This window comes from Trichomycterus rosablanca, chromosome 20 (assembly GCF_030014385.1).
Source record: "Trichomycterus rosablanca isolate fTriRos1 chromosome 20, fTriRos1.hap1, whole genome shotgun sequence".
NCBI classification, from domain to species: Eukaryota; Metazoa; Chordata; class Actinopteri; order Siluriformes; family Trichomycteridae; genus Trichomycterus; species Trichomycterus rosablanca.
In genome coordinates, this window is record NC_086007.1 from 10,530,415 (window position 1) to 10,555,294 (window position 24,880).

General features: G+C 38.3%; 1 protein-coding gene and 1 pseudogene across 2 annotated transcripts; one reads left to right on the plus strand and one right to left on the minus strand.

The window, feature by feature from the left end:
• On the minus strand, positions 1 to 18,428 carry vezf1b (vascular endothelial zinc finger 1b). 2 transcript variants are annotated; one of them, XM_063016826.1, is made up of 5 exons: positions 18,368 to 18,428; positions 6,786 to 7,540; positions 5,114 to 5,183; positions 2,680 to 2,845; positions 1 to 817 (listed from the first exon to the last, which is right to left on the minus strand). In XM_063016826.1, exons 1-5 carry the CDS (start codon positions 18,395 to 18,397, stop codon positions 510 to 512), a joined length of 1,329 nt encoding a protein of 442 aa, XP_062872896.1. In that variant the 5' UTR covers positions 18,398 to 18,428; the 3' UTR covers positions 1 to 509. The 2 variants fall into 2 exon arrangements, with proteins under 2 accessions (XP_062872896.1, XP_062872895.1); XM_063016825.1 differs by having other exon boundaries at positions 2,566 to 2,845.
• A 1,230-nt stretch (positions 18,429 to 19,658) lies between these two features.
• On the plus strand, positions 19,659 to 24,172 carry LOC134334619 (gap junction delta-2 protein-like; annotated as a pseudogene).
• Positions 24,173 to 24,880: the final 708 nt, after the last annotated feature.

The window sequence follows — 24,880 nt, forward strand, 5'->3', positions numbered from 1 at the left end:
AGTACACAACTCAATGCAATAAACTAGGGAAATACTGATAAGCAAGCTTAATATATATATATAAAAAAAGGAAAAAAAAATCACAGTTCATAATTCCGTTAATATCAGTCCCACACGCTATTTTATTAAGCAATCTGCTTCTCTCCAAATGGCCACTGGCACAGATTTTCTGGCACTGGCAAAGTGAAATCACCTAACGTATGTTGTCAGACCTTCGCTCTATGCATTTTCTACTTCTTTCCACCTTCCTGTAAGCTATTTTACTAAACTCTAGAAAGTTCTGGATCTGCTCCGTTACCAAAAAGGATAACAGAGCATCACCTAATAGGAACTACCAAGATCTTTACTTTCTATTATCTGCTGCCACTACGTCTATCCACGAGTCTTTGAGCTTCTACCTCATGTACTTGCATGCCCTTTTTTTAAGCCGTGCTACTGATGGAAGACCGGACCAGGATTTAAAATAAGACACGAGGAGTCCAGACATGTACCAACTGGCCATTCGGGATCTACCAGGGAGGGGAGGAAGGCAGGACCTGTGAGAGAAAGGGCATACTCTCCATGGGCCGCATGGCGATGTTGAGCGGGCCCGTGATGTTCATGGCCATGGGCGTGCTGATGGCCACCGGGTGGGCGATGTTCATGGCTGATGCCGTGGCAGGTATGTTGAGCGAGGCGATGTTGACTGGAGCAGTGAGGGTGACTGGGTAACTGGTAGAAATGGTAACTGGATTGCTGACTGTTCCACGGTTCATGCTGGCAGTAGCCACGTTAGTGACCGGCGTAGCTGAAGCAGAGTTACATGAGTTGTTAGTGTCTGGAAGGCAAAGAGAAAGCCAAACCCAAAATTCATTTTTATATTAAATGTGCATTAAAAAAATAGAAAAACATTTGATCCAAATAGAAGTCACTTCATTTGTTTTAATTTTTCATTTACAGCATTTAGCATACCCTTTCATTCAAAGCGAGTTAAGACTGTGATGAATACAACCCAAGGCCTTGTTCAAGGTTTAACTAATTTCCCCATAGAAGCCCAAATCGTCTGATGGACGTGGTCCTAATATCCCTAACATTATGACCTGGCAGTAATATATTGTTTGTTTATTAAAGCAATAAGCCACGAGAGGCCGTGCATTACTGTGATTTTAGCACGGGGATGACGTTTTCTTTCCCCGTGCTAAAATCATAACAGTAATGCACGGTCTCGAGTGGCTTATTGCTTTTATAAAACGGCGGTCAACATAAAATATAATAAATACAACAATGTTTAATTCATAAATGTATTTATTGTGTATAAACTTACAATAAAGCGTTCTTCCGCGACGCAAAATAGTTCGATTAACAGTGTTGCTAGGCAACATGAGGGCGAAAATAACATTAACTTTTTCTATTCAGTGGCGTATTAATATGGAATGATGTGAGGTGGTCATAGGTGTGCCTTTATCGGGGATTTTACAACGGCTTCGAACGCGGCTCAGCCAATCAGATTTTAGGACCGGAACTATCCGTTTTATAATAGGATTTTAACGTCATGTTTTACACCCTTTGGTTTCCCAGCAGATCATTGCCCAAAGCATTACACTGCCTCCACCGGTTTGCCTCCTTCCCATAGTGCATCCTGGTGCCATGTGTTCCCCAGGTAAGCAAGGCACACGCACCCAGCCATACACGCTCAAATCCTTACGTTTGTCCATTTTTCCTCCTTCTAACACATCAACTTTGAGGATAAAATGTTCACTTGCTGCCTAATGTATCCCACTTACTAACAGGTGCCGTGATGAAGAGATAATCAGTGTTATTCACTTCACCTGTCAGTGGTCATAATGTTATAGCTGGTCGGTGTACAGGGTGAGTCAAAATTCCACTAATGGATCTATTCCCCATGAAATGTGTGTCCGGGCTTTAAATGGTACTGCTGCTCACTGGATTTTGTGTGTTGAACATGATGGCGAACAGGTTGAGACTGTCCTATAAATCATCTTATACGTATGAAGTATGTTTTGTGAATAAATGGTTTCCGCCATTGAAGTGTTAACATAATTTTGACTCACCCTGTATATATATATTTTTATTTTTAAGTCCAATTGAGACCCTGCTCATGACCATCACCAATCTGCAGTGAAATTTGCACACAGGCATGTAAACAATTTCAGAACTATGGTTATATAAAACAAAAGTACTTTTTGGAGTCCAAAACTTTATAATATGGGGCTTTTTTGCAAATGGTACTGGATCATGTAATGGAATATCTGGAGAGATGTTTTAACAGCTCCAAACATTAAACCAAAATGATGTATTATTAATTAATATAGTTTGTAAAAAATATATATATATATAGTTATTGTGTGGTCAATACCTTCTATACCAATTACTGGTGCAACTATGAAAAAATATTCTAAAAATATTTACAATTTCATAGGGAAAACCCTACACATATCTACACAGCATCAAACACTTACTGACAAGCAATACATAATAAACAGGTAAAAAGTGCTGAATTTTGTGATAGCAGAAAAAAGGAATGTTTAAGCAAGCGACATCACCACAGCAGAGGTAGATGCCCACCTGAGTTCATGCCGTCCTGGTTTGGCACGGCCTGGTTGAGTGGAGACCAGGAAGACGTAGTAGAGGTGGTAGAGGAGGAGGAGGAGGAGGAGTTAGGGGCGAGGACTGCCGTACCTTTGTTACAGGGTGAGCTGAAGCCGGCTTGGCTGTGTGTCTTTAAGTGGCTGGTTATGTAGGCTGCACTCAGCATCTTGCCGCAGATGTTGCAGGTGACTTTCCCCTCGTGCCGGATCATGTGTGAGCGCAGCCGGTCTTTGGTGGCAAAAGCAGATGTGCAGGCCTGTCACACAAGTAGATGAAACAGGTGGAAACAGACAGACAGAGACAAAATGATTAGTGCCTTATAAAGCACCACGATTGCATGATCTCTACTGCATAATCATTATTATTATTATTATTATTTATTTGTATTTTACTGTCATGTTTTACACACTTTGGTTACATTCACGACAGTACAGGTAGTTACTGGTTACACAAGATTCATCAGTTCACAAGTTTAATGATAAACACAGTCATTTTGTATCTACAATTCACCTCACTTGCATGTCTTTGGACTGTGGGAGGAAACCAGAGCTTACGGAGAAAACCTATGCAGACACAGGGAGAACATGCAAACTGCACACAGAAAGGACCCGGATGCTCACCTGAGGATCAAACCCAGGACCTTCTTGCTGTGAGGCAACAGTGCTATCCACTGAGCCACTGTGCCGCCCGCATAACCAATAAAATTGCATTACATATTTGCAACATGCAAACAACCACTCTGACAAACCAAATTTTTAATAGTGTTTCCTAAGTTTAATGGCTAATCTCATAAGATCCAGATAAAACTTTAATAAATGTTTTGATATTTTACAGCATTTTGTAAATGTCATGTTAGGGGTGGCACAGCGGGGTGGCACAGTCTGGTTTCCTCCCACAGTCCAAAGACACGCAAGTTAAGTGAACTGGAGATACAAAGTTGCCCTTGGCGGTGTATGACATTGACTTTGAACTGATGAATCTTGTGTAACCTGTAACTACATGTCCTGTCACGAATGTAACCAAAGTGTAAAACATGATAAAATCCTAACAAATAAATAAATGCCATATTAGTCTATGGGCTATCTCTATGGCCAGAAAAGTAGTGTTTAAATTAGCGCTGTCGTTTAACGCGTTAATTAACGAGATTAACGCGTTAAAATTTTAATCGTGATTAAAAAAATTAATCAAGATTACAATTTTTAATCTAACTATTTTTATTTGGCTGTTTGTGCCACGTAAATATGTGTCTCTGTGGTAATGAACTGTATTTCAGATGAATTAGGGTGTAAAGCGCATGAACTGTACACAGAACTTTACAAACACTGCTGTTAAATGGATCACACTGGACTGTTTATAGCAGTATGTCCAAAGTCCGGGGTGTTCTGTCGACACCGGATCTGGTTTTCTACGGCCCGCATCTTCTGTTTCAAACTGCATTACTTGTGAGCCGCCAGCGCAGTCAAACAGAAAAAATTAATAAATTATCATCGCTGTCCGATGAAAAACTACTTTTTGCGGTTTTCACTATTTTTACGTGTTAATGAAAAGATGAATGAAATCACGCAATCTGTGTAACTCCATTAGCTGCTAGACCTGTCCATCAACACCGCGTAGCTCCGCCTCCCTTCCCTCAGGTACTGTTTGAGACAGAAGTGAAACTGCGTAATGTTTCATCTATACAGTTTATTCAGGTTATTCTATCACATGGCTATAAACATGATTTATATTTGTGATGTTTGTAGTTTTTTAAAAACACATTTGTATCTGATATTTATATGGACTAAGAGTTTACATGGACTGTATTAATTAACACTTTTTATAGCTACAGTCAATAACTTATATATAATGTCTGGTAACTTGATTGTTTTAGGTATTTAAATGGTAATTTAGAACAATATTTCCCAGTCATGTTTCTGCACAACACAGTATTAAAAGGTTCTGTGGTCCTCCACGACATGAACTCAACCACTCACCTCACTGCCCCCCCCCAAAGCCCCACCTCCCCCCTGGCTGCACTCGCCAAGTCACTTGAAGTGTAACGTCCGAGTGACTTTTAGTTCATTCTGTTCAGCCATCAGCATGTGCAATTTGTTGAGGGGGCCCAACTTTTTTTTTATTTTTTATTTTTTTTATATAAAAACAGGGGCCCATGAGCTCCTAGTTCCACCACTGGTGTTGCATCTAGAAATTGTTCTTGCTATAAAAATGGGCATAAGTGTTCAAATTTTGCTTAACTATTAGTTTGCGATTAATTAAATAATTAATTAAAAAATTTTAATTGCATGACAGCCCTAGTTTAAATGTTTTATTTATCAGTAAGTATACTGCAGTTCTGCTGTGCTTAATGAGTTTGTAATATTGGTTAGATCTGTGGTTAGTTTTGTTATAGTGAGGGATTTTTAGTAGTGTCTCTGCCTTGGTGGTGTTGAAAATTTAAAAGCAAGTAATTTAAAGCAAGTAGGAAGAAAACTGGAAAAATTCTAAGCTGAATTTTTGAAATACTATTTTAAAATCAAAAGCTTACCGTTACTTGGCATTTAAAAGGCCTCTCTGTGGAGTGGACATGCTTAACATGACAGCTGAGATGATCGGGCCTGCAAAGAGGAGAGTAAAGAGTTCTTATTTGTACTTGAACATGTCAGGACTTTAAAGTAAGAGTCAAAATACAGATTAAGTAGGTAACATATATAAATGTTATATATGGTCAAAAGTTTGCATACACCCATCTTAATAACTGAGTTCAGTTGTTTAATTTACCAGTTTCTTTGCGAGAAGTCCCGCTCAGCCAACATCACTATCTGACCTCACTACGATTGTGTTCTCAAAGACCAAAAACCTTGTGTAAAGTCTCACAAGAGTAGTAATGCTTGTTATTGCTGTAAGGGTGGAGATGCCCCAAATAAGATGTCCAACAAACTCATGTTTGTTGATTTATAGAGATATTATAAAAATATATCAGAGGACTAACAGCAATAATTTATTTATTTATTTATTTTTCCTTTTTCTTCCACTTCAGTGCATCCAATTTCTGCCCGTCAATCATCCTCTCACTAATGCTGGTCCCTGCTCCTGATTGGGGAGGACGAGGCTGCTCCACGCCCCCTCTTACACGTGCACAGCAATCGAACATCTCATCACCTACACTTGATGAGTGCAGTGCAGTACAGCACTGTGTACGGAGAGCCACACCCTCTACCGCACTCCTTTCCCATCTCCGTGCAGGCGCCACCAACCAGCCAGCAGAGGTCGTAATTGCAATAGTCTGAGGCTTAATCCTGCCCCTATCTGAACAACAGGCCAATCGTTGTTCATGTGGCTGCTTAGCCTCAGCCGGCAGGCAGAACCAGGATTCGACACGATGTATTCGAGATCTCAGCTCTGGTGAACAGCGTGTGTTTTTACCGCTGCGCCACCTGAGCGGCAATATTTTTATTTTAAGTAAACCTAGTCCAGGTTAAAAAGATTTTAAGGAGTTTTATTAATAAATTAATATGTAATGGTCAATTATTTAAAAGAAAATCCAAATCAAACTTAAACTTAATTTGTGACCCTACATTTAGTGTTTATTGCCATTGTTAAGTGACCGGTACTGTACCTATGCTAAAATATATAAAAAAATTATCCTGCTTACCAGCTGCAACTCTGATGCTGTGCTTAATGTCACAAAACAGCTGATCCATAATAATGGTAAATGCACTTACTATGACTAAGACTATATAGACTAAGACTTTATATAATAATACCAAACCAACCAATAAATAAACTCATTCATTCATTCATTAGATGTCTAAGCTTAGCAGTAGTAAGCTTAGATAGCAATCCACTGGCTCGGACAAGTATACAATCACATAATGTATAAAACTTGGCTTCAGAACATTCAGAACATTAATGAAGCTGCAAAACAAGAATAAATACACAAATTGCAATTTCCTTAAAGCTAAAATACAATGCTGATGCTAAATCATGGACCACAGGTTCAAGCTATTTAAGCCACGGAATCAAAACACGCAACACTACCTTTATCACGTGATTTAAGTCAACAGTTTTTTAATTTTCTTAATACTATAAATCATCTAAATCTTGGCCTATGTTAATCACTGATTCGCTACGTATGTGGCAGGCAGAATAGGTTCAAAAAGATGAAGCAGTCAAGCTTTAAAATTCTACAGACACTCAGGACTTGGAACTTCACCCACCTGGAGAAGCCCTTTCCACAGACAGAGCAAATATAGGGCTTGTGGACACCACCATCATGCGAGCGTACGTGGTAGGTCATGCGATCCTTTCTCTTGAAGCGCTGGTGGCAGATGGGGCACTCAAAAGGCTTCTCGTCCGAGTGCGACAGCTTGTGTCGGTTCAGGTGGTAGACGTCACGAAAGGCTTTGCCACACATATCACACCCGTGGTTCTTTTTAACTGGCTTGGGCGGCTTTTTGGGCACAGCGGGTTGCTGCTGCTGGGGCAGAATAGACATCGTGCACACTGGCACAGAGGCAGACGTGGTGCACGTTGACAGGATTCCTGCAGCAGAGACGTAGATGGGGTTGCCGTTGCTGTCTCGTTGTTGCACAGTGGAGATCATGGGCACCATAGTGGGTGCTGCTTGAGTCTTCTTCGTCCGGGATACCATCTTGATTCCTGTGTGGCATGACTCGTGTCGTCGTAGGTGATAGCTGTCACGAAACGACTTGTTGCAGTAGCCACAGATGAAGGGTGTTTTGGACTTGGGCTCCTTCTTAACCACGACCAGACCGCCCCCACCTCCTCCTCCACCACCATCCACCCCACCGCCCATACTGTGCTTAAGGAGCTCGGCCGCACTGACTGGTGGCTTCTGCTCCAGTGGGATTGGAAGCACAGGCTTTTGGTCTTGGGGTTCAGTTGCAGCATTAAGCAGAGGCAGCAGGCTGTTCTGCCCAATCTGGTGTTGGTGGTGGAGAGTGTCATTTGTCTGGACAAAGAAACAACACAAAAGAGATGAGTTCAGTTTGAGTACGACTACTTTTGGACGCAGAATACTTTTACAAACTACTGTACAGAAAATAAACAATTGTTTTAACTAATCTATGCCTTAGAGTACAATCACACATCACAAGTTTCTAGTCTTTGTTTAGTGCTCTGTTTATAGGGTAAAGAAGTAAGCTGTGTCAAACACATATTAATCATAATAAAGACAACTTGTCTGAGAATCTTAGAGCAGTAACTACCACTTCATTATTTACTTCAGGGATTTAAAAAACAAAACAACTATAAATCATTAGTCGGTTGCTGTTTGGCGCAAAGTGTGGACATTCATGGGCATGAGTCCCTAAATATATTAAATATTCCGTTGTTAACCGAAAATTAATGTCTGTGATATCAGCATCTGTAAGAAAAATACAATACAATAAAAATGATTGTTGTGTATACTGTTGAAGTTGAAAAGTTTACACACACTTGTAGGGATCTTTTGTGACTGAATAATTAAAACAAAAACTTCTTAATCCAAGAAACACAAAACACGTCTGGCATGCTGGAAGCTGCTGGACCACAGGTGACAACTGATAATAATTTACTTTGCGATTTAGAAGCTACGTCGGTTTAAAGAAGCAATGCAAGAAACTCCCAGCTCCTGCTTGTTAAAGCAGAGCATCCTTTAAGCTTAAAGAGATGTGACGTGTAGACAGTGAGACCTTAATGAAGTGCTTTCTGGGACAGGTAAAACTCTCTATCCATATAGTTACAGAGAAGTTTTTACTCTGAATGTACTTTTATCAAGCTAAAAAAGAAATCCCAAGCCCAACAATGATGGATCCTTCGATTAAAGCTTATTTTTATCTTTTGAGTTAAAACAGAGAAAAACTTTTGCTTTCAAGTTAAATGTTTACCATAATTAGATAACTGTAGAACATGTAAGCTCAACGATCATATCATCATCATTTTATCTCTTGCAGTAATTGAACTACAGCGTGCATGCAAATGCAGTCATTCTTCATAGTAGACTTGTTTGGTGGTGGTTCTCATGTTCTCATTGTGGCACAGAGGCCACTGTCAAGTCAAGCGAGCCCTGTTTATAAGGGCACAGAGATGACTAAAGCTATGGTCAGTAAATCACTAACAGGGAATTAGGAGGCCATGCAACACAGTTACGTGAAATTCTGGAACTTTTTGGCAAGTTATTAATCAAAAATATAGCAGAAATATTTTCAAAAATCTACAATTAACTAAAAAAAGAATTAAAATTTGATGAACTATTTTGAATAAAGTAGTATGCTTTAAGCAGTCATAGTACAAGTGTAGCAGAAATAATTGAAATCCCAACACTGTCACATGCCACATACATCCCTAACAAGTATACGTACATTTTGTTCTTGGCTCAAAAGATTCTGCTTAGTTTTACCCACAATACTAATATTTAGTTTCAAATGTAGCAAAAAAATATATATCTATTTCTGTTCATTTTTATTACGTTTAGCATAACGACTTTTAGCATAATAATAATAATAATAACATTCTAAAACAGCACAGGAAGAAGGACTGAAAGACAAAAACCAATAGCATATACTAGTTTAGGGATCTGATAGTGTTTCAGTTATACTATCGAGTATGATTAATCCAAATGATAATGGTGTTGAATCTTTATCAGAAATAGAAAATGACTCATGAGTGTGTGTGCAAGTCTCAGCAAGATGCAGAATGCAGATAAACAAATGACACAAAGTGAAACTGGTCAGCACCAAACAGCCCAACTTAGCCAGGTCAGGAAATACTAAAGCCAAATGAAAAAGATAAATAAAAATTACACCACTGCATACATGTACAGAACATTCTAGCCTGTTCTTGTTGTGAAGGATGCAAAATTCCCCAGGTCCCCACAGGTCCCACCAACTAAATGCCAATATGTAGGATTAGATCAGTATAAAATTACTATATAAATAACCCACATCAAAAACAACTGTGATACAGAAACACACAAGAAAAAGACCCTACGTCACTGTAGAAATGCCCACAGGGCTAACGAGGCAAAATATGTACATCAGTGGATTAATATGGGCAGACATTAAAGGTTTTACATAACCACACTATTTAGTCAAAAGTATGTGGACAGCCCTCCTTATCATTAGGTTTTGTTGTTTCAGCCACACAAAAAAGGATAACAAAGAATCAAGAAGACAGAGCCACTTACTACTAACAGCATAACATTTGTAAAACATGCACAAAACAATGATTGTACATTATGCTATTTTAGTTAACAAATATGTTAATGTGATGCTTTAAGCTTGTTGGCTTTGGTTAACCATCATTAAGAAAAATGTGTTGAACACTGTGTTGAAATAATCAGCATTTTGCTCTGTATGTGAATCATGACGTCATGTTCCAAATCATATTGGTACAGGCATGGCACAAGTTTAAATAACAACACATTAATCCATAAATATGTACAAACCCAATTTCCAAAAAGTACATATTTAGAATTTAATGCCTGCATCACATATTTGAGTTGGACAGGTTATAGTATCTTAAAACGTTCCACAATAAAAAGGTAAATTGGTTACAGGTGAGGGTATAAAAGGAGAATTTACAAAAAGCAAAAAAGCAAAAACTGCAAGCAAAGATAAGTCTTGACTTTGTGCCAAACACTAAAGAATTGTCAATCATTCAGCTTGTTTTTGGAAAAGCAGACATTCATGCAAAGTGAAAATGCAACTAAACTTCAGCAAAAGCAAACATCGGTCACGGAGGGTGGATCAGTGCCCCTGGTATGGATGAGATGCATATGTCTGAAGGTACCGTTGTTGCAGAAGCTGATGTTGGTATTTTAGAGTGACATATGCCGTCATAAAAATGTCCATGATTAGTTCAGCGAGACAATGGCAGGACTCATTCTGATTGCACAACAACAGTGTTGCTTTATAGACAGTGTGTGCGCTTGGATGGCCTTGCCTGTAGTTCAGACCTGTTTAAAAATATTAAAAATGTGGTGGATCTTAAAAGAGAATCAGACAACAGTGACCACAGGCGTCTCTTCCACCACTTAGGGTACTTACACAGCGTATGAAGATCCCACATATAGTTCGGTCCCCACCCTGCAGATACGGTGTCCAATTAGTATCTGCTGCAGGTAGTGCTGGACAATAATTCGATATCGATATATATCGCGATAGAAAATGTTTCAATAACGGTGATATGACTTTTAAACAAATTCGATCGATATGCATTACGTCAGTGCGCTTTGCCCGTGTTACTTTTTTGCGGAAGCATTTCTGCTCGCAGGTTCCGCAAAAGGGACGCAATTTAACAGCGCACCTCAAGCGAGTAGTTCTCCATCAAAACAGTGCAGTTACACACTCAACATAAATGTCAACCACCAACACAATTACAGAAGAAGTACTAGTACTGAGTACTAATACCAGTTATTAATATTACTTCTTATTAGTTGTGGCGCGCTACGAATAAAGGCACCAACTGGATATTCGCGTTCCACTGTTGCCAGATTGGGCTGTTTTCCTCCTAATTGGGCGGTGTTTTTTTTTTCAAAAACAATTTAAATATATTTAAATAAATAACACTTCTATTGAAAAGAGAATATTTAGTTTTAAGAAGCCCCAGCATTGTGGAAGGCTGTTAAAAGTAAAGTCAATTTTCAATACTGATTTGGCTTAATAGTGTTGGTCAGAATGTATCATATTTTTGAAAGAAAATTAAAATTTGTTTTCCATGCATTCACACTGGCATGTTCTGGGGTTCGGATGAGTCTCATCAGTACACACGAGTTTGCAATCAAATGATCAAGTATTGCAAAGGAATATCTTTGAAATTCTGTTAAGGTTATAGGCTATATTTTAGTTTTTCACAGGGAAAATGAGAAAAAATAAAAAGCTTATTATGCTAGGCTTGATGTAATTCTACATGGCACTCACTGCCTGTATAGGTAAATAAGTGAGTGACCAAAACACTACTAGATCAACAGCTACTAGCCACATACAAAAATAAGGTATCAGACAGTTTCTGTGCCACCCCTGTGTGAGCAATGGTCTCAGTCTGGCCACCCCTATGGAAATTGTCTGGCTTTGCCACTGTCCACAGTTGAAAAAGAAGCAGATGAAATAGCTGATAAGAGAGGAAGAACTAATTCAGTGGTGTATTCAGCTTGTATTTCTTGCCAGAAACCAGAAAAGAGGTTTGCAGGTACAGCCATCCAATTTTGGTGTTTTTGGCAGTTTTTCTGACATTTGTGTTATTCATATCGTTATCGAAATTATATCGTATCGACCGAAATTAGGAGTTATATCGTGATATAAATTTTAGCCATATCGTCCAGCCCTAGCTGCAGGCACAGCCAATTATGCCCGCCAGATGCTGCCCAGTCGACCGGTGGCAATGCCGAGTTTCGAACCAAAGAGTTCAGAATCTCGGCACTGGTGTGCTAGCGGAATATTCCGCTGCGCCACCTGGGTGCCTACCACACTGTTAAAACTGTTGCATCAATTAGTGCTAGTCTTACAAACGATTAAAAAGTGGAATAAATAAAAGGTGATGTTACAGTGGTAAACACAGCTTTGACCCAACATTACGTGTATTGCAGACATATTTACAAAATACAGAATCACAGAACTTATTAAAAAAGTTCCCAGCTTTTTCAGAAATTGGGTTTGTAGTTTAATTTAAAGGTCACAATTAGACAGAAGGCTGGATTATAGAGTAAATGTTTGCCAGAAATGAGTAAGCTTAGCTTGCTAAAAACTGTCATGGAAAGGCTGACAAGTAAGGCAGATGCCAATGAGGTCCAAACGTTTTAAAAAAAAAAAAAAAAAAAAAAAAAAAAAAAAAAAAAAAAAAAAAAAAAAAAAAAAAAAAAAGACAAACTGTCAAATATAGGACTATTTGTCTTTCTTCAAATCAATTTTAAAAAGTTTAATAGCATTAACAAAGCTACCAGAGTGCAATTCTCTAAATTGCTACCTTTTTCACAATGGAGGAAGGCAAGTGTCCAGGCTAAAATCTACCAAATCCAGGCTAACCACAACCATGTTCTAAATCAATGCAAATGTGAAATCTATGGTATAACTGGGGCTTTATGTTGGACAATTTGTTTTATGTACATGACAATATTGTTTAAAATCAAAGCCACTCGCTTAGATGTTTTATTGGTATACTGTGATTTAAACTCTGATTTAGGGACAGTGGTAGCCTAGTGGGTAGAGCTTTGGGCTATCAACCGGAAGATTAGCGGTTCAAATCCAGCCTCTGCTATGCATCCACTGTTGGGTCCTTGAGCAAGGCCCTTAACCCCGTCTGCTCCAGGGGCGCCGTACGATGGCTGACCCTGCGCTCTGACCCGGCTTCCAAACAAGCTGGGATATGCGAAGAAAGAATTTCATTGTACTGTACATGTGTATATGTGACAAATAAAGTATATCTTCTAAATTTTTATTTTCCAAATTTGTTATGTTTGACATTAAAAAGTTGCTGCCAACTTAGCTGATCAGCTTTATAGCCTTTTTATAAAACTATATGTCATAGCAAATTCTTGCATTTTTTTAGGGGTGAAACAGGCGAGGTTTTTTCCCAGGGTTTTATTTTTTTATTTATTTTTTATTTTTGAGTAAACTGTCGTTTTCAGCACAGATTGTGTGTCAATTTAGTGTGACCGCTGCTTTAAGACACAGCAAACTATTATTGTTACTATTATTGTTGTGTGTGTGTGTATGTACAAGTTAGGCGGGTAGAATAAAAGAGAACCCAGACAGACAGATCAGACTGGGTGCGCCGCCTTCTTGCAGCTGTGATGATTTAGATCCACAGTTAAGGATGAGCATCAGCAGCAATAATAATGCAGAAGCATGACAAAGGCTTTCCAACCCCATAGGTGGCACAAATTGTAGATTGTAGAAGGGTAATAAAACCTAATTCATGTTAAATCTCACAATGTAATACATTTTCCACATTCACCTGCCTATTTCGATAAAAAAAAAAAAACATTACCAAGAATTGACTGTAAATTCACCTTAATACATAAACATAACATAACAGAAACATAACTCAAAGTTTATAACTCTGCTACAGACGGATTAAGCGATGCCTGTTGGGAGCTAGACAATGGCATGCTTATGAATAATCTCAGACGCCTCATGAACAATGCCAAGCGACGCGCTACACTGCCATCTCAGTAGATGCTACAGCACAAGAAAGGAATCCATTCTTTTTTTGCTTTTCTACCAAAAAAAACCAAACTTTGAACCTTTGACACAACTCTCATTTTTCGTCTTAATTCTAAATCACAAACAATATTTATTATAATTATTAATGCTTTACACTTTGTAACAGTAAGTTGGAACACGTTAAATAACTCATCTTTTCAATAATTAAATGAAGTGTTGATTCATACTAATCTGTTAGAACAATTGAAAAGTAAATCTCACACTATTCCCAATGTAAAAGTTACACCGAGTTCACTCTAATCTCACGTTTCAGTGATCAAACAGATGTACTTTACAGGAGTTTTTCCAGTTACCAGTTAAGTTTTTTCAATGTCTCATACCAAGGCTGCTGGATACATTACTTGTATTTTATATTATTTAAAAGTGGTTGACAATGTTTAGTGACTTTATGCCTTAGGTCTATTTACTTTATAGCTTAGGTGATAAATTGATAACCAATAATAGAACTTAAAGTAAATCATATTACAAAAAAAACAAACCCTCACTTTTCAGAACTGCTGTAGGTACTTATCGTAAATGTATTTTGTTCTCTAATAAAATCTATAAAATGATCAGCAGTTTATAAAATGTTAGTAATAAACTTACTCTTCCATAATGATCAACAAAGAAACTTTGTTAGGTACACTTTAAAATAACTCTGTTTCAAATTTGTCACTTCAATACAGATAAGTTCAATTTAATCTGTTAAAGTTTAATTCAAGTGGCACATTCCTGAATTATCAAAGGCAGGAAAGCAACCTGTAACACTAAAGAGTCACTTTTGAGTCACATAAATAAGCCTAGGTTACGTATTTTTCTTAAGGAACTAACTGGTGTTAAAGAGGCCGAGAACACTTCAAAATCTTATTAACACTCTTAGCATTCCTTTCTGCCTCTCAAGCAAGGAGAGACGAGGTATCTTCTTTCTGATGCCAAAATACTGCAAAGCACAATGCCAAATCAGCAAAAGCAGCAGTAGTACTAGCAGCATTATAAAACCTAATAAATTCACCATATCCACTCTGCATCCAAGAACTGCAGCTATGTAGTACCTGCTACGATGCTGCTTTAAAGACGTCCAAATTGTTTAATTTTTGTTTTTGACAACAGCAAAAACACACTATTTATTCCACAGCATAAATTATCCAAACAAGCACTGAAAGTTGATTTAAAGCTGACATTTTAATTACATATATTATATGAATTGGGTATAATTTTTTTGTCTGTATAAACAAAGTATAGTCTAAATATTTGACTTATCATTTGGCCTTGGTGAAAACTAAAATTTGAGCAAAAAATGGCTTCAAATACTAAAACATCAGTAATTCCATAGTTTTGCATATGCTTTTCTTTCCTGGGTACAGTCTACTGTCTGTTTGAACGGTCTACGCTCTGTTGCCTGTTTATACAGTTAATATAGCCCAAAAGTCAAAAAAAGAAAGTAAACAGTACTATAGTATTGTTGTTTGAATTGTATAAATGGGGCTTGGTTCACTGCCTGTATGAACTGGGTAAGTCATATTGCTTTCGGAAACAGAGTGCCATTATTGCCTGTATGAAGCTAGTACAGTATATAACCTGCTTTAACTATGTATACTTTATTAGCTGTATACACTAAATACATTTCATTAGCAGTATCTGATTTATTAGCATCTGCTGATGTTTTGCCTATGCACCTAACTAGATATACTGTACTCTTTTCTCTATATAAACAAGTAAGGCTACTGTCTGTATAAACTTTGTACATGCTATTTAATTACGTTTAAGAAAATGAGATATATACCATTTCTTGTGATAACTGTGTAAAGGCTGGGGACTGTATGAATGTATTGTACTAGCATAAGGAACTGAGTAATGTCAATTGCTTATATGAATTATGATTATGAAATCATCTTGTGATTTGTTGCTGCTTAGTCTTGCTGCTATACTTTTAGCATTTATGCACTTTAGATCAACATATGTAAGTACTTTTTACTTGTCCTTTTTTTTTTGTTTCTTAGTTTATTCTATTTTTATACTTATCTTAGTTTATTCCTATTTCATTCATGTCACACACACCAAGGCCTGGGTATTCGTACTGTATTTCGTTCTATCATGTACGAGGTTAAATGACAATAAGGCAGAGTCTGAGTCTGAATTACGTACAATATACACTATATGGACAAAAATATTAGGACACCCTTACATATTTTTGAATTCATGTGTTTAGCCACATCAGTTGCTAACAGGTGCAATAAATCAATTATATAAATTATATGTTTCCAACTTTGAAGCAAGGTAAGATCTATTTTTTTTACTGAATGGGCACAAATCTTTACAGACACACTTTAATGTCCTGTTAGAAGCCTTCTCAGAAGAGTGGCCGTTACAGCTGAAAAGATCACACAGCAGTCACTCTATTTTAATACCATTTGTTTTTGAAATAGGATGTCTAACAAGCTCACAGTCAGCTGTCCAAAAACTTTTGGCCATATAGTCTACTGCCAACAAAAAAGTGTACAGACAAAAGGCCTGCATTAATTTGATATACTATATTACACGCAATTACACTAGTCAATATTACCTGACTATTTTTGCTTATATGAAATTACTGCAGCCTTTATGAACTAGGTATATTACACTGTCTGGTTAAACAGACTACAGCTTTTGTGAACTGGGTGCATAATAATGCTTATTTAAAGAGACTAGTGTATATAAACTAGGTATATTAAATTGCCTGTCTGAAAAGACTTTAACTTATAAGAACTGGGTAGAGTAAATTGCTTATATGAACAAACTGGACACATAGGCAAATGCATATATATTTTTTAAAATATTTTCTTTATGCATTTTCTCCCCTTTTTAGTGTATCCAATTGCCCGATTGCATTATGCTTCCTCTCCACCAACGCCGATCCCTGCTCTGGCTGAGGAGAACGAAGCTAACCCACGCCCTCTCCGACACATGGGCAGCATGCCGTATGCATCTTATCACCTACACTTTGACGAGTACAGAGAGAGTACGGAGAGACACACCCCGACAACACTCTTTTCTCATCTCAGGCACCATCAATCAGCCAGCAGAGGTCGTAATTTCACCAGAGAGAGAGAGACCCCATCCGGCTTAGTCCCGCCCATCTGGACAACAGGCCGATCGTCGTTCATGTGGCCGCTCAGCCTTAGCCGGCAGGCAGAGCTGAGATTCGATACGATGTATTCGAATCTCAGCTCTGGTTCCAGCGTGTGTTTTTACCACTGCACCACCTGAGAGCTTCTTCAATGTGTTTTCCACTATTTGTGATGCAACATGTACGTGTGTGTATTTTAGTAAACATATAGTTTAGTTACAGTTAGTGACATTTCATGTGTGTGCAGACTTTAGGGACAGCCTGTACAGCATATATGAATTGGGTATATTAATAACTCCATTACCAAATTATAATCTATATGAACTGGGTATATTTCATGCATGAACAGGCACCAGCCTATAACTATGAGCAATATATTGAAAGTATGGGTAAAAACTAATCTATATTAACTGTGTTTTTATACTGTATTTACAAACAAGCTAACTTATATAAACATGGTATAATGCAGCCTTTGTGAAGAGACATTAGCCTAAATAAACTGGCTTAAAAATACTACTTATACAGGTAGTGTGAACTGCCTGTATAAACAAACTTACACTCATGTGAAATTACTATATTGCCTGTATTAACAGTATATAGCTTGTATGAACTGGGAATTTAATATTGCTTGTATAAACGAACTATAACCCAATGGAACTGGGTATAATGTGCAGATTGTGTGTATATATACTGGGTAAAGTGTTTTGCATGCATGTTGCAGCAGCAGTTGCTTTAGTTCTGTGAACATTGCTGACATTCCTCCTGCAGTCCGCCTATGCTGCTTTTTCAAAGTAAAAGTTTGAAAAGACCCAAAGAAAACAGTGGTCCAATATTAAAAGTTAATTATGTTAATAATTCTAAACAACTCAAGCAAAGTAGAGTTAAAAGGCAACTCGCACTTAATACACAGATTTCTTAATCCATCGTATCGCTCGTACAACACGCACACCGAGAATGTGAGTAAAATGTAAATAAATAAGCTAATATAGCTAAATAAAACGTCAACAAGGTTATCACACAAAAGTTACAAAAGCTAAAACGAATTAAAACAGATTTTATGCACAACCACGTTTGTTTTCGTTCTTTTTCGCCATGGCCTCGGTAGCTCCGCCAAAACCATGCACTTATTAAATCAATGAGGACATCATTAAAAGTAGCCAACATGCTCCGCAGTCAAAGTAAGCAGCCAGCTAAGCTAACAGAAGCCCAAACACGCACAAGTCGGGTGTAAATTCAAGTAAGAAAAAGCGAGAAGATCCGCAGTGTCTCCCTCACACTTCACAGCTGAGAGTCTGGATCTGATGAGGCTAAATTCGCTAGCTAATGGAAGCTGGCACGCTAGCTAACCCTGTTAGCTACCATTGTTTTGCTGGAATTGATTTAGCTTAAATCGTGTTTTTACACAGCAAATGTCGGCAGCACACACAAGCTTCGAGAGTTTTTATTAATTCCGCTCAGCGGTACATTTAAATATGCAAAAAATGTATCTTACCTGAAATAAAAAGCTCCAGCTCGGCTCCATTGCAGCACTTAGCTGAAAATCTGCAGGAAACCTACAACAAAGCAGCTAAACATGGCAGCTGCTCCAACTTCCTGTAAGCCTGCGGGCCAAACCATTATCGTTTCTCATACTCTCATTCAACACATACACATACACACACACACACACACACACACACACACACACACACACACACACACACACACACACATATACACACACACACACACACACACATACACACACACAGACATATGTACACACATTACATTACATTACATTTACATTTAGCCGACGCTTTTGTCCAAAGCGACTTACAATAAATGGAGTACATCTCTAAAAACAGCATAAATAATATAAAAATAAGAAAAGAAAAAATAAATAAACGAAATGATTTGCTAGATTACCAGGCCAGAAAGGTGGCATAGACAAAGAGGAAGAAGAACTAGAGGAGGAAGAGTGGAGGAGAGGGAATGAGAATGAGGTTAGAGGTGTTAGTGTGTTAGAGGTGTTAGGAGAGAAGGTGTTCCTTGAAGAGCTCGGTCTTCAGGAGTTTCTTTACCGTAGCGAGGGACGCCCCTGCTCTGGTAGTGGCTGGAAGCTTGTTCCACCATCGGGGGACTATGTATGAGAACAGCCTGGATTGCTTTGTGTGTACTTTCGGCAAAGCTAAACGGCGTTCTGTGGAGGAGCGCAGCGGACGGAGGGTAACGTAAGCCTTTAGCAGTGAGTTCATGTAAGTGGGTGCCTGTCCCGTTATCACCTTGTAGGCGATTGTAAGAGCTTTGAACTGGATGCGAGCAGCAACCGGAAGCCAGTGGAGCTCAATGAGTAGTGGAGTAACATGTGCTCGTTTTGGTTGGTTGAATACCAAGCGAGCTGCTGCATTTTGTACCATCTGTAGTGGCTTTATGGTACAGGCCGGGAGGCCCGTTAGCAGCGCATTGCAGTAGTCAAGGCGGGAGATGACCACAGCTTGGACCAAGAGCTGGGTGGCATACTGCGTTAGGAACGGACGGATCTTTCTGATATTGTATAGTGCAAAGCGGCAGGACCGAGTCACTGAGGCAACATGGTTTGTAAAGGACAGCTGATCGTCAATCATGACTCCTAGGTTCCTAGCAACCTTTATTGGAGAGAGTGAAAGCGAGTCGATGGTTATGCTGAGGCTGTGCTGTACGGTTTGTTTTGCCGGAAGAATCAGCAGTTCAGTCTTAGATCGATTCAGTTGAAGGTGGTGTTCCTTCATCCAGGAGGATATGTCTGAGAGGCAGTGTGATATCCGCGCCGAGATTGAGGAGTCGTCAGGTGGGAATGATAGATAGAGCTGTGTGTCATCAGCATAGCAATGGTAAGAGAAACCATGTGAGCGAATAATCTGACCCAGAGAGGTGGTGTAAATGGAGAAGAGAAGGGGTCCCAGTACTGAGCCCTGGGGGACTCCAGTGGATAGTGAGTGGGCTGAGGACAGTTGTCCTAACCATGACACCTTGAAGGAACGCCCGGTGAGATATGAATTAAGCCATGAGAGTGGTTTGTTTGAGATGCCCATGTTTGAGAGTATAGTGAGCAGAAGGTCATGATTGACCGTATCGAAAGCAGCTGAGAGGTCCAGTAGAATGAGGACTGAGGACTGCCCTGCAGCTTTGGCAGATTTTAAGGCTTCTGTCACAGACAGCAGAGCCGTTTCAGTGGAGTGCCCTTTTTTGAAGCCACATTTACACAAACATACACATACATTTGCATATACACACATTTACATATACACACTACACTATATCTATATACACACCATTTACTGTACACATATACACACTACACTATATACACACAATATACTATACACACATTTACATATACACACTACACTATATCTATATACACACCATTTACTATACACATATACACACTACACTATATACACACAATATACTATACACACAGTTACATATACACACTACACTATATCTATATACACACCATTTACTATACACATATACACACTACACTATATACACACAATATACTATACACACATTTACATATACACACTACACTATATCTATATACACACCATTTACTATACACATATACACACTACACTATATACACACACAATATACTATACACACATTTACATATACACACTACACTACATCTATATACACACCATTTACTATACACATATACACATTATACACACATTTACAAATACTGTACACACTACACTATATACACACCATTTACTATTCACATATACACACTACACTACACACAAAGCACTAAACACATTTACATATACACACTACACTATATCTATAAACACCATTTACTATACACATATACACACTATACACACATTTACATATACTGTACACACTACACTATATCTATAAACACCATTTACTATACACATATACACACTATACACACATTTACATATACTGTACACACTACACTATATATACACACCATTTACTATACACATATACACACTACACTATGTACACACAAAGCACTATACACACATTTACATATACACTATGCTATATACACACAATATACTATACACATATTACATATACACACTACACTATATCTATAAACACCATTTACTATACACATACACACTATACACACATTTACATATACTGTACACATTACACTATATCTATATACACTATCTATATACACTCCATTTACTATACACATATACACACTATACACACATTTACTGTACACACTACACTATATCTATATACACACTACACTATGTACACACAAAGCACTATACACACATTGACATATACACACTACGCTATATACACACAATATACTATAGACATACATTATCAGATACACACTAAACACTATACATATACATTATTATATACAAACAAAACACTATACACATACCTTAACCTATACACCACACTATATACACAAAACACTATACACACATTTACATATACACACAAAACACTATACACACATATACTGTACATATACACACAAAACATTATACACACATATACATATACACACTACACTATATACACACAAAACACTATACACACATTTACATATACGCACAAAACACTATACACACATATACATATACACTACACTATATACACACAAAACACTATACACACATTTACATATACGCACAAAACACTATACACACATATACATATACACACTACACTATATACACACAAAGCACTATACACACATTCACATATACACACAAAACACTATACACACATATACATATACACTACACTATATACACACAAAACACTATACACACATTTACATATACACACTACGCTATATACACACAATATACTATAGACATACATTATCAGATACACACTAAACACTATACACATACATTATTATATACAAACAAAACACTATACACATACCTTAACCTATACACCACACTATATACACAAAACACTATACACACATTTACATATACACACTACACTATACACACATATACATATACACACTACACTATATACACACAAAGCACTATACACACATTTACATATACACACAAAACACTATACACACATATACACACTACACACATATACATATACACACTACACTATATACACACAAAGCACTATACACACATTTACATATACACACTACACTATATCTATATACACACCATATAGATGCAGGCATTTATCAAGAATCAAGTATACAGGCAGTGGTTGCAAAGTGGGTAGAGCTTTGGACTGTCAATTGAAAGGTTGAGAGTTTGAATCCCGCCTTTACGATGCCGCCACTGTTGGGTCTTTGAGCAAGGCTGTTAACCCTCCCTGCTCCAGGGGCGCTGTACAATGGCTGACCCGGCGCTCTGACCCCAGCTTTCGAACAAGCTGGGATATGGGAATTTTGTTGTACTATACACCTGTATATGTATATATGACAAATAAAGGCATTCTATTATTCTGTAATTTAGTATGAACTGTATCTTGTCTGTTTTAACTGTATATTGTTTGTAATATCTGGATGAGAACATGCCTTTATGATCTTTCATACTTAGTAGAATAAAGTATCAATCTTAGTTTGAACATTCCTATATTGATACGTACGTATATTAGAGCTGTATTATAATCACAAATGACACCAAAGGAACAGGTTGACTTGAACAAAACAGGCTTAATGAATGTCCCTTCCAGCTGGTTCTTTTGAATAGTTTGTTTAAATGATCATGGACATTCAGAGAAGTTGCCTCCTATTGTACTTTTAAATCCTTGTTATGTTGTACATTGGGAGTCTTTGTCTGGATACAGCTCAGTGGGTTTTGAATGGACAGTGTGAATAGTTTGGTCAGCCTGTTCTCTCTGTGCTCACTCAGTGGAGTTCATTCCATCTAACAGGCTTTTCTACAAATGTAGAAATGCAGGTGGCATGTTTGGATCTAATGAAGGTAAAATACCCAAAGGTGAATGTCTACGTCTGTATTTTAATCTTACACATACAAGATGTGCAGCTGTTTTGGTGTCCTTCTATTAGTACAATTTTGGGCATAATTAAGCAATTTTTAAATATTAGCCTTTTGTTTGTTTGTTACCTCTTTTATCAATGCTTGTTGTGGTCTTGATGTGATCCTTGCAACAAGGAAATCCATATCACTTGAGAGGACTCACAAAATTACTGGTCTTTATTTCTTACAGTTTAAAGGATGGGAGACTGGTCCATACTGGGACGCTTCTTAGTGGAGGTCCAGAACCACTCCACAGTAATAGGCAAGATCTGGCTGACAGTGCTGCTGATCTTTCGAATCCTCTTAGTTACTCTTGTAGGAGATGCAGTATACAGTGATGAACAGTCCAAGTTTACCTGCAACACTCTTCAGCCAGGCTGCAACAATGTCTGCTACGACACCTTTGCACCCGTCTCACACCTGCGCTTCTGGGTCTTTCAGATTGTTCTAGTCTCCACACCATCTATATTTTATATCATCTATGTTCTGCACAAAATCACCAAAGATGAGAAACCTGAGGAAGAACGGGATCAGATTGGCCTTCACCAGCCACAAGGAGTGCAAGTTGAAAAGTTGGCTGAAGAAGGTAATGTTTATCAGGAAGTTCAATCTTTACACGGTCCACAGGGTGAGAAACCCAGCGAGGAAGAGTGTGTGGAGCAAAGTCTGCTGCAAGATGACTACCAAAAGGTTGGCAAGGACCCTACTGAACTTTCTAGCCAAGTTTTACTGATATACATCATCCATGTAATTCTACGATGTATTTTAGAAATAATTTTCCTGGTTGGCCAATACTATCTGTTTGGCTTTGAGGTGTCACATTTGTTTCGCTGCAAGGCCTATCCCTGCCCAACACAGACTGTTTTGTCTCACGTGCCACTGAGAAGACTATCTTTTTGAACTTTATGTTCAGCATAAGTCTCGGCTGTTTCCTACTCAATATCGTGGAACTTCATTATTTAGGCTGGATCTACATCTTCCGCATACTGTGCAGTGCTTGCTTCCACTGCTGTGGACCTGAAAGAGAGCTACATGTCACAAAAAATCCTTTCCAACTGAGGCTCAGACATTCAATGCGAGGAAGATTTGTCTTGCAGTCTTCTTCAACCACTCTGTCAAATGGGAAAGCAGCAACTACCATGCTCTCCCATGCTCCAGCTATTGCTTTTGAGTCAGACTCCATGGTGGAGTGCACCTCAAAGCGACGGACAGAGGAAAAAGAGCGTACAAGGTTAAAGCTAGCCAACATAGCTAGGCTGAGCAAAAAGAAGTCTTGGTTATGAGTAATCATAACCAAGTAAAATTAAATGTAAAGCAATTTCTGAAACTAGCAAATGGATTGGATTGTCATGGATTGATTTATGACTGATAGTGGCTGAATAGTAGATTGGTAGTAATATTGGATCAATTGTTTGATACATTGCCTTATTTGTATGCCAAATGACACAGATCATATTCTGGAATGTGAGTTCATATACAGTATATATACAGTATATATATTTTTTTTCCTTTATGCATTTTCTCCCCCTTTTTCTCCCATTTTTAGCACGTCCAATTGCCCCATTGCATCATGCTTCCTCTCCACCAATGCCGATCTCTGCTCTGATTGAGGAGAACAAAGCTAACCCACGCCCCCTCCGACACGTGGGCAGCATGCCGTATGCATCTTATCACCTACATTTCGACGAGTGCCGTGCAGCCTAGCTGCGTGTACGGAGGGACACACCCTGTCTGTGCAGGCGCCATCAATCAGCCAGCAGAGGTCGTAATTGCACCAGTCATGAGAGAGAGACCCTATCCGGCTTAGTCCCGCCCATATGAACAACAGGCCAATCGTTGTTCATGTGGCCGCTCAGCCTCAGCCGGCAAGGCAGAGCTGAGATTTGATACGATGTATGTTTTTACCGCTGCGTTACCTTCGCGGCTCTGGAATGTAAGTTTAATCCCTGATGAAGACTGCCTAACTTGACCTGCATTCTGGGTAGGAGGGA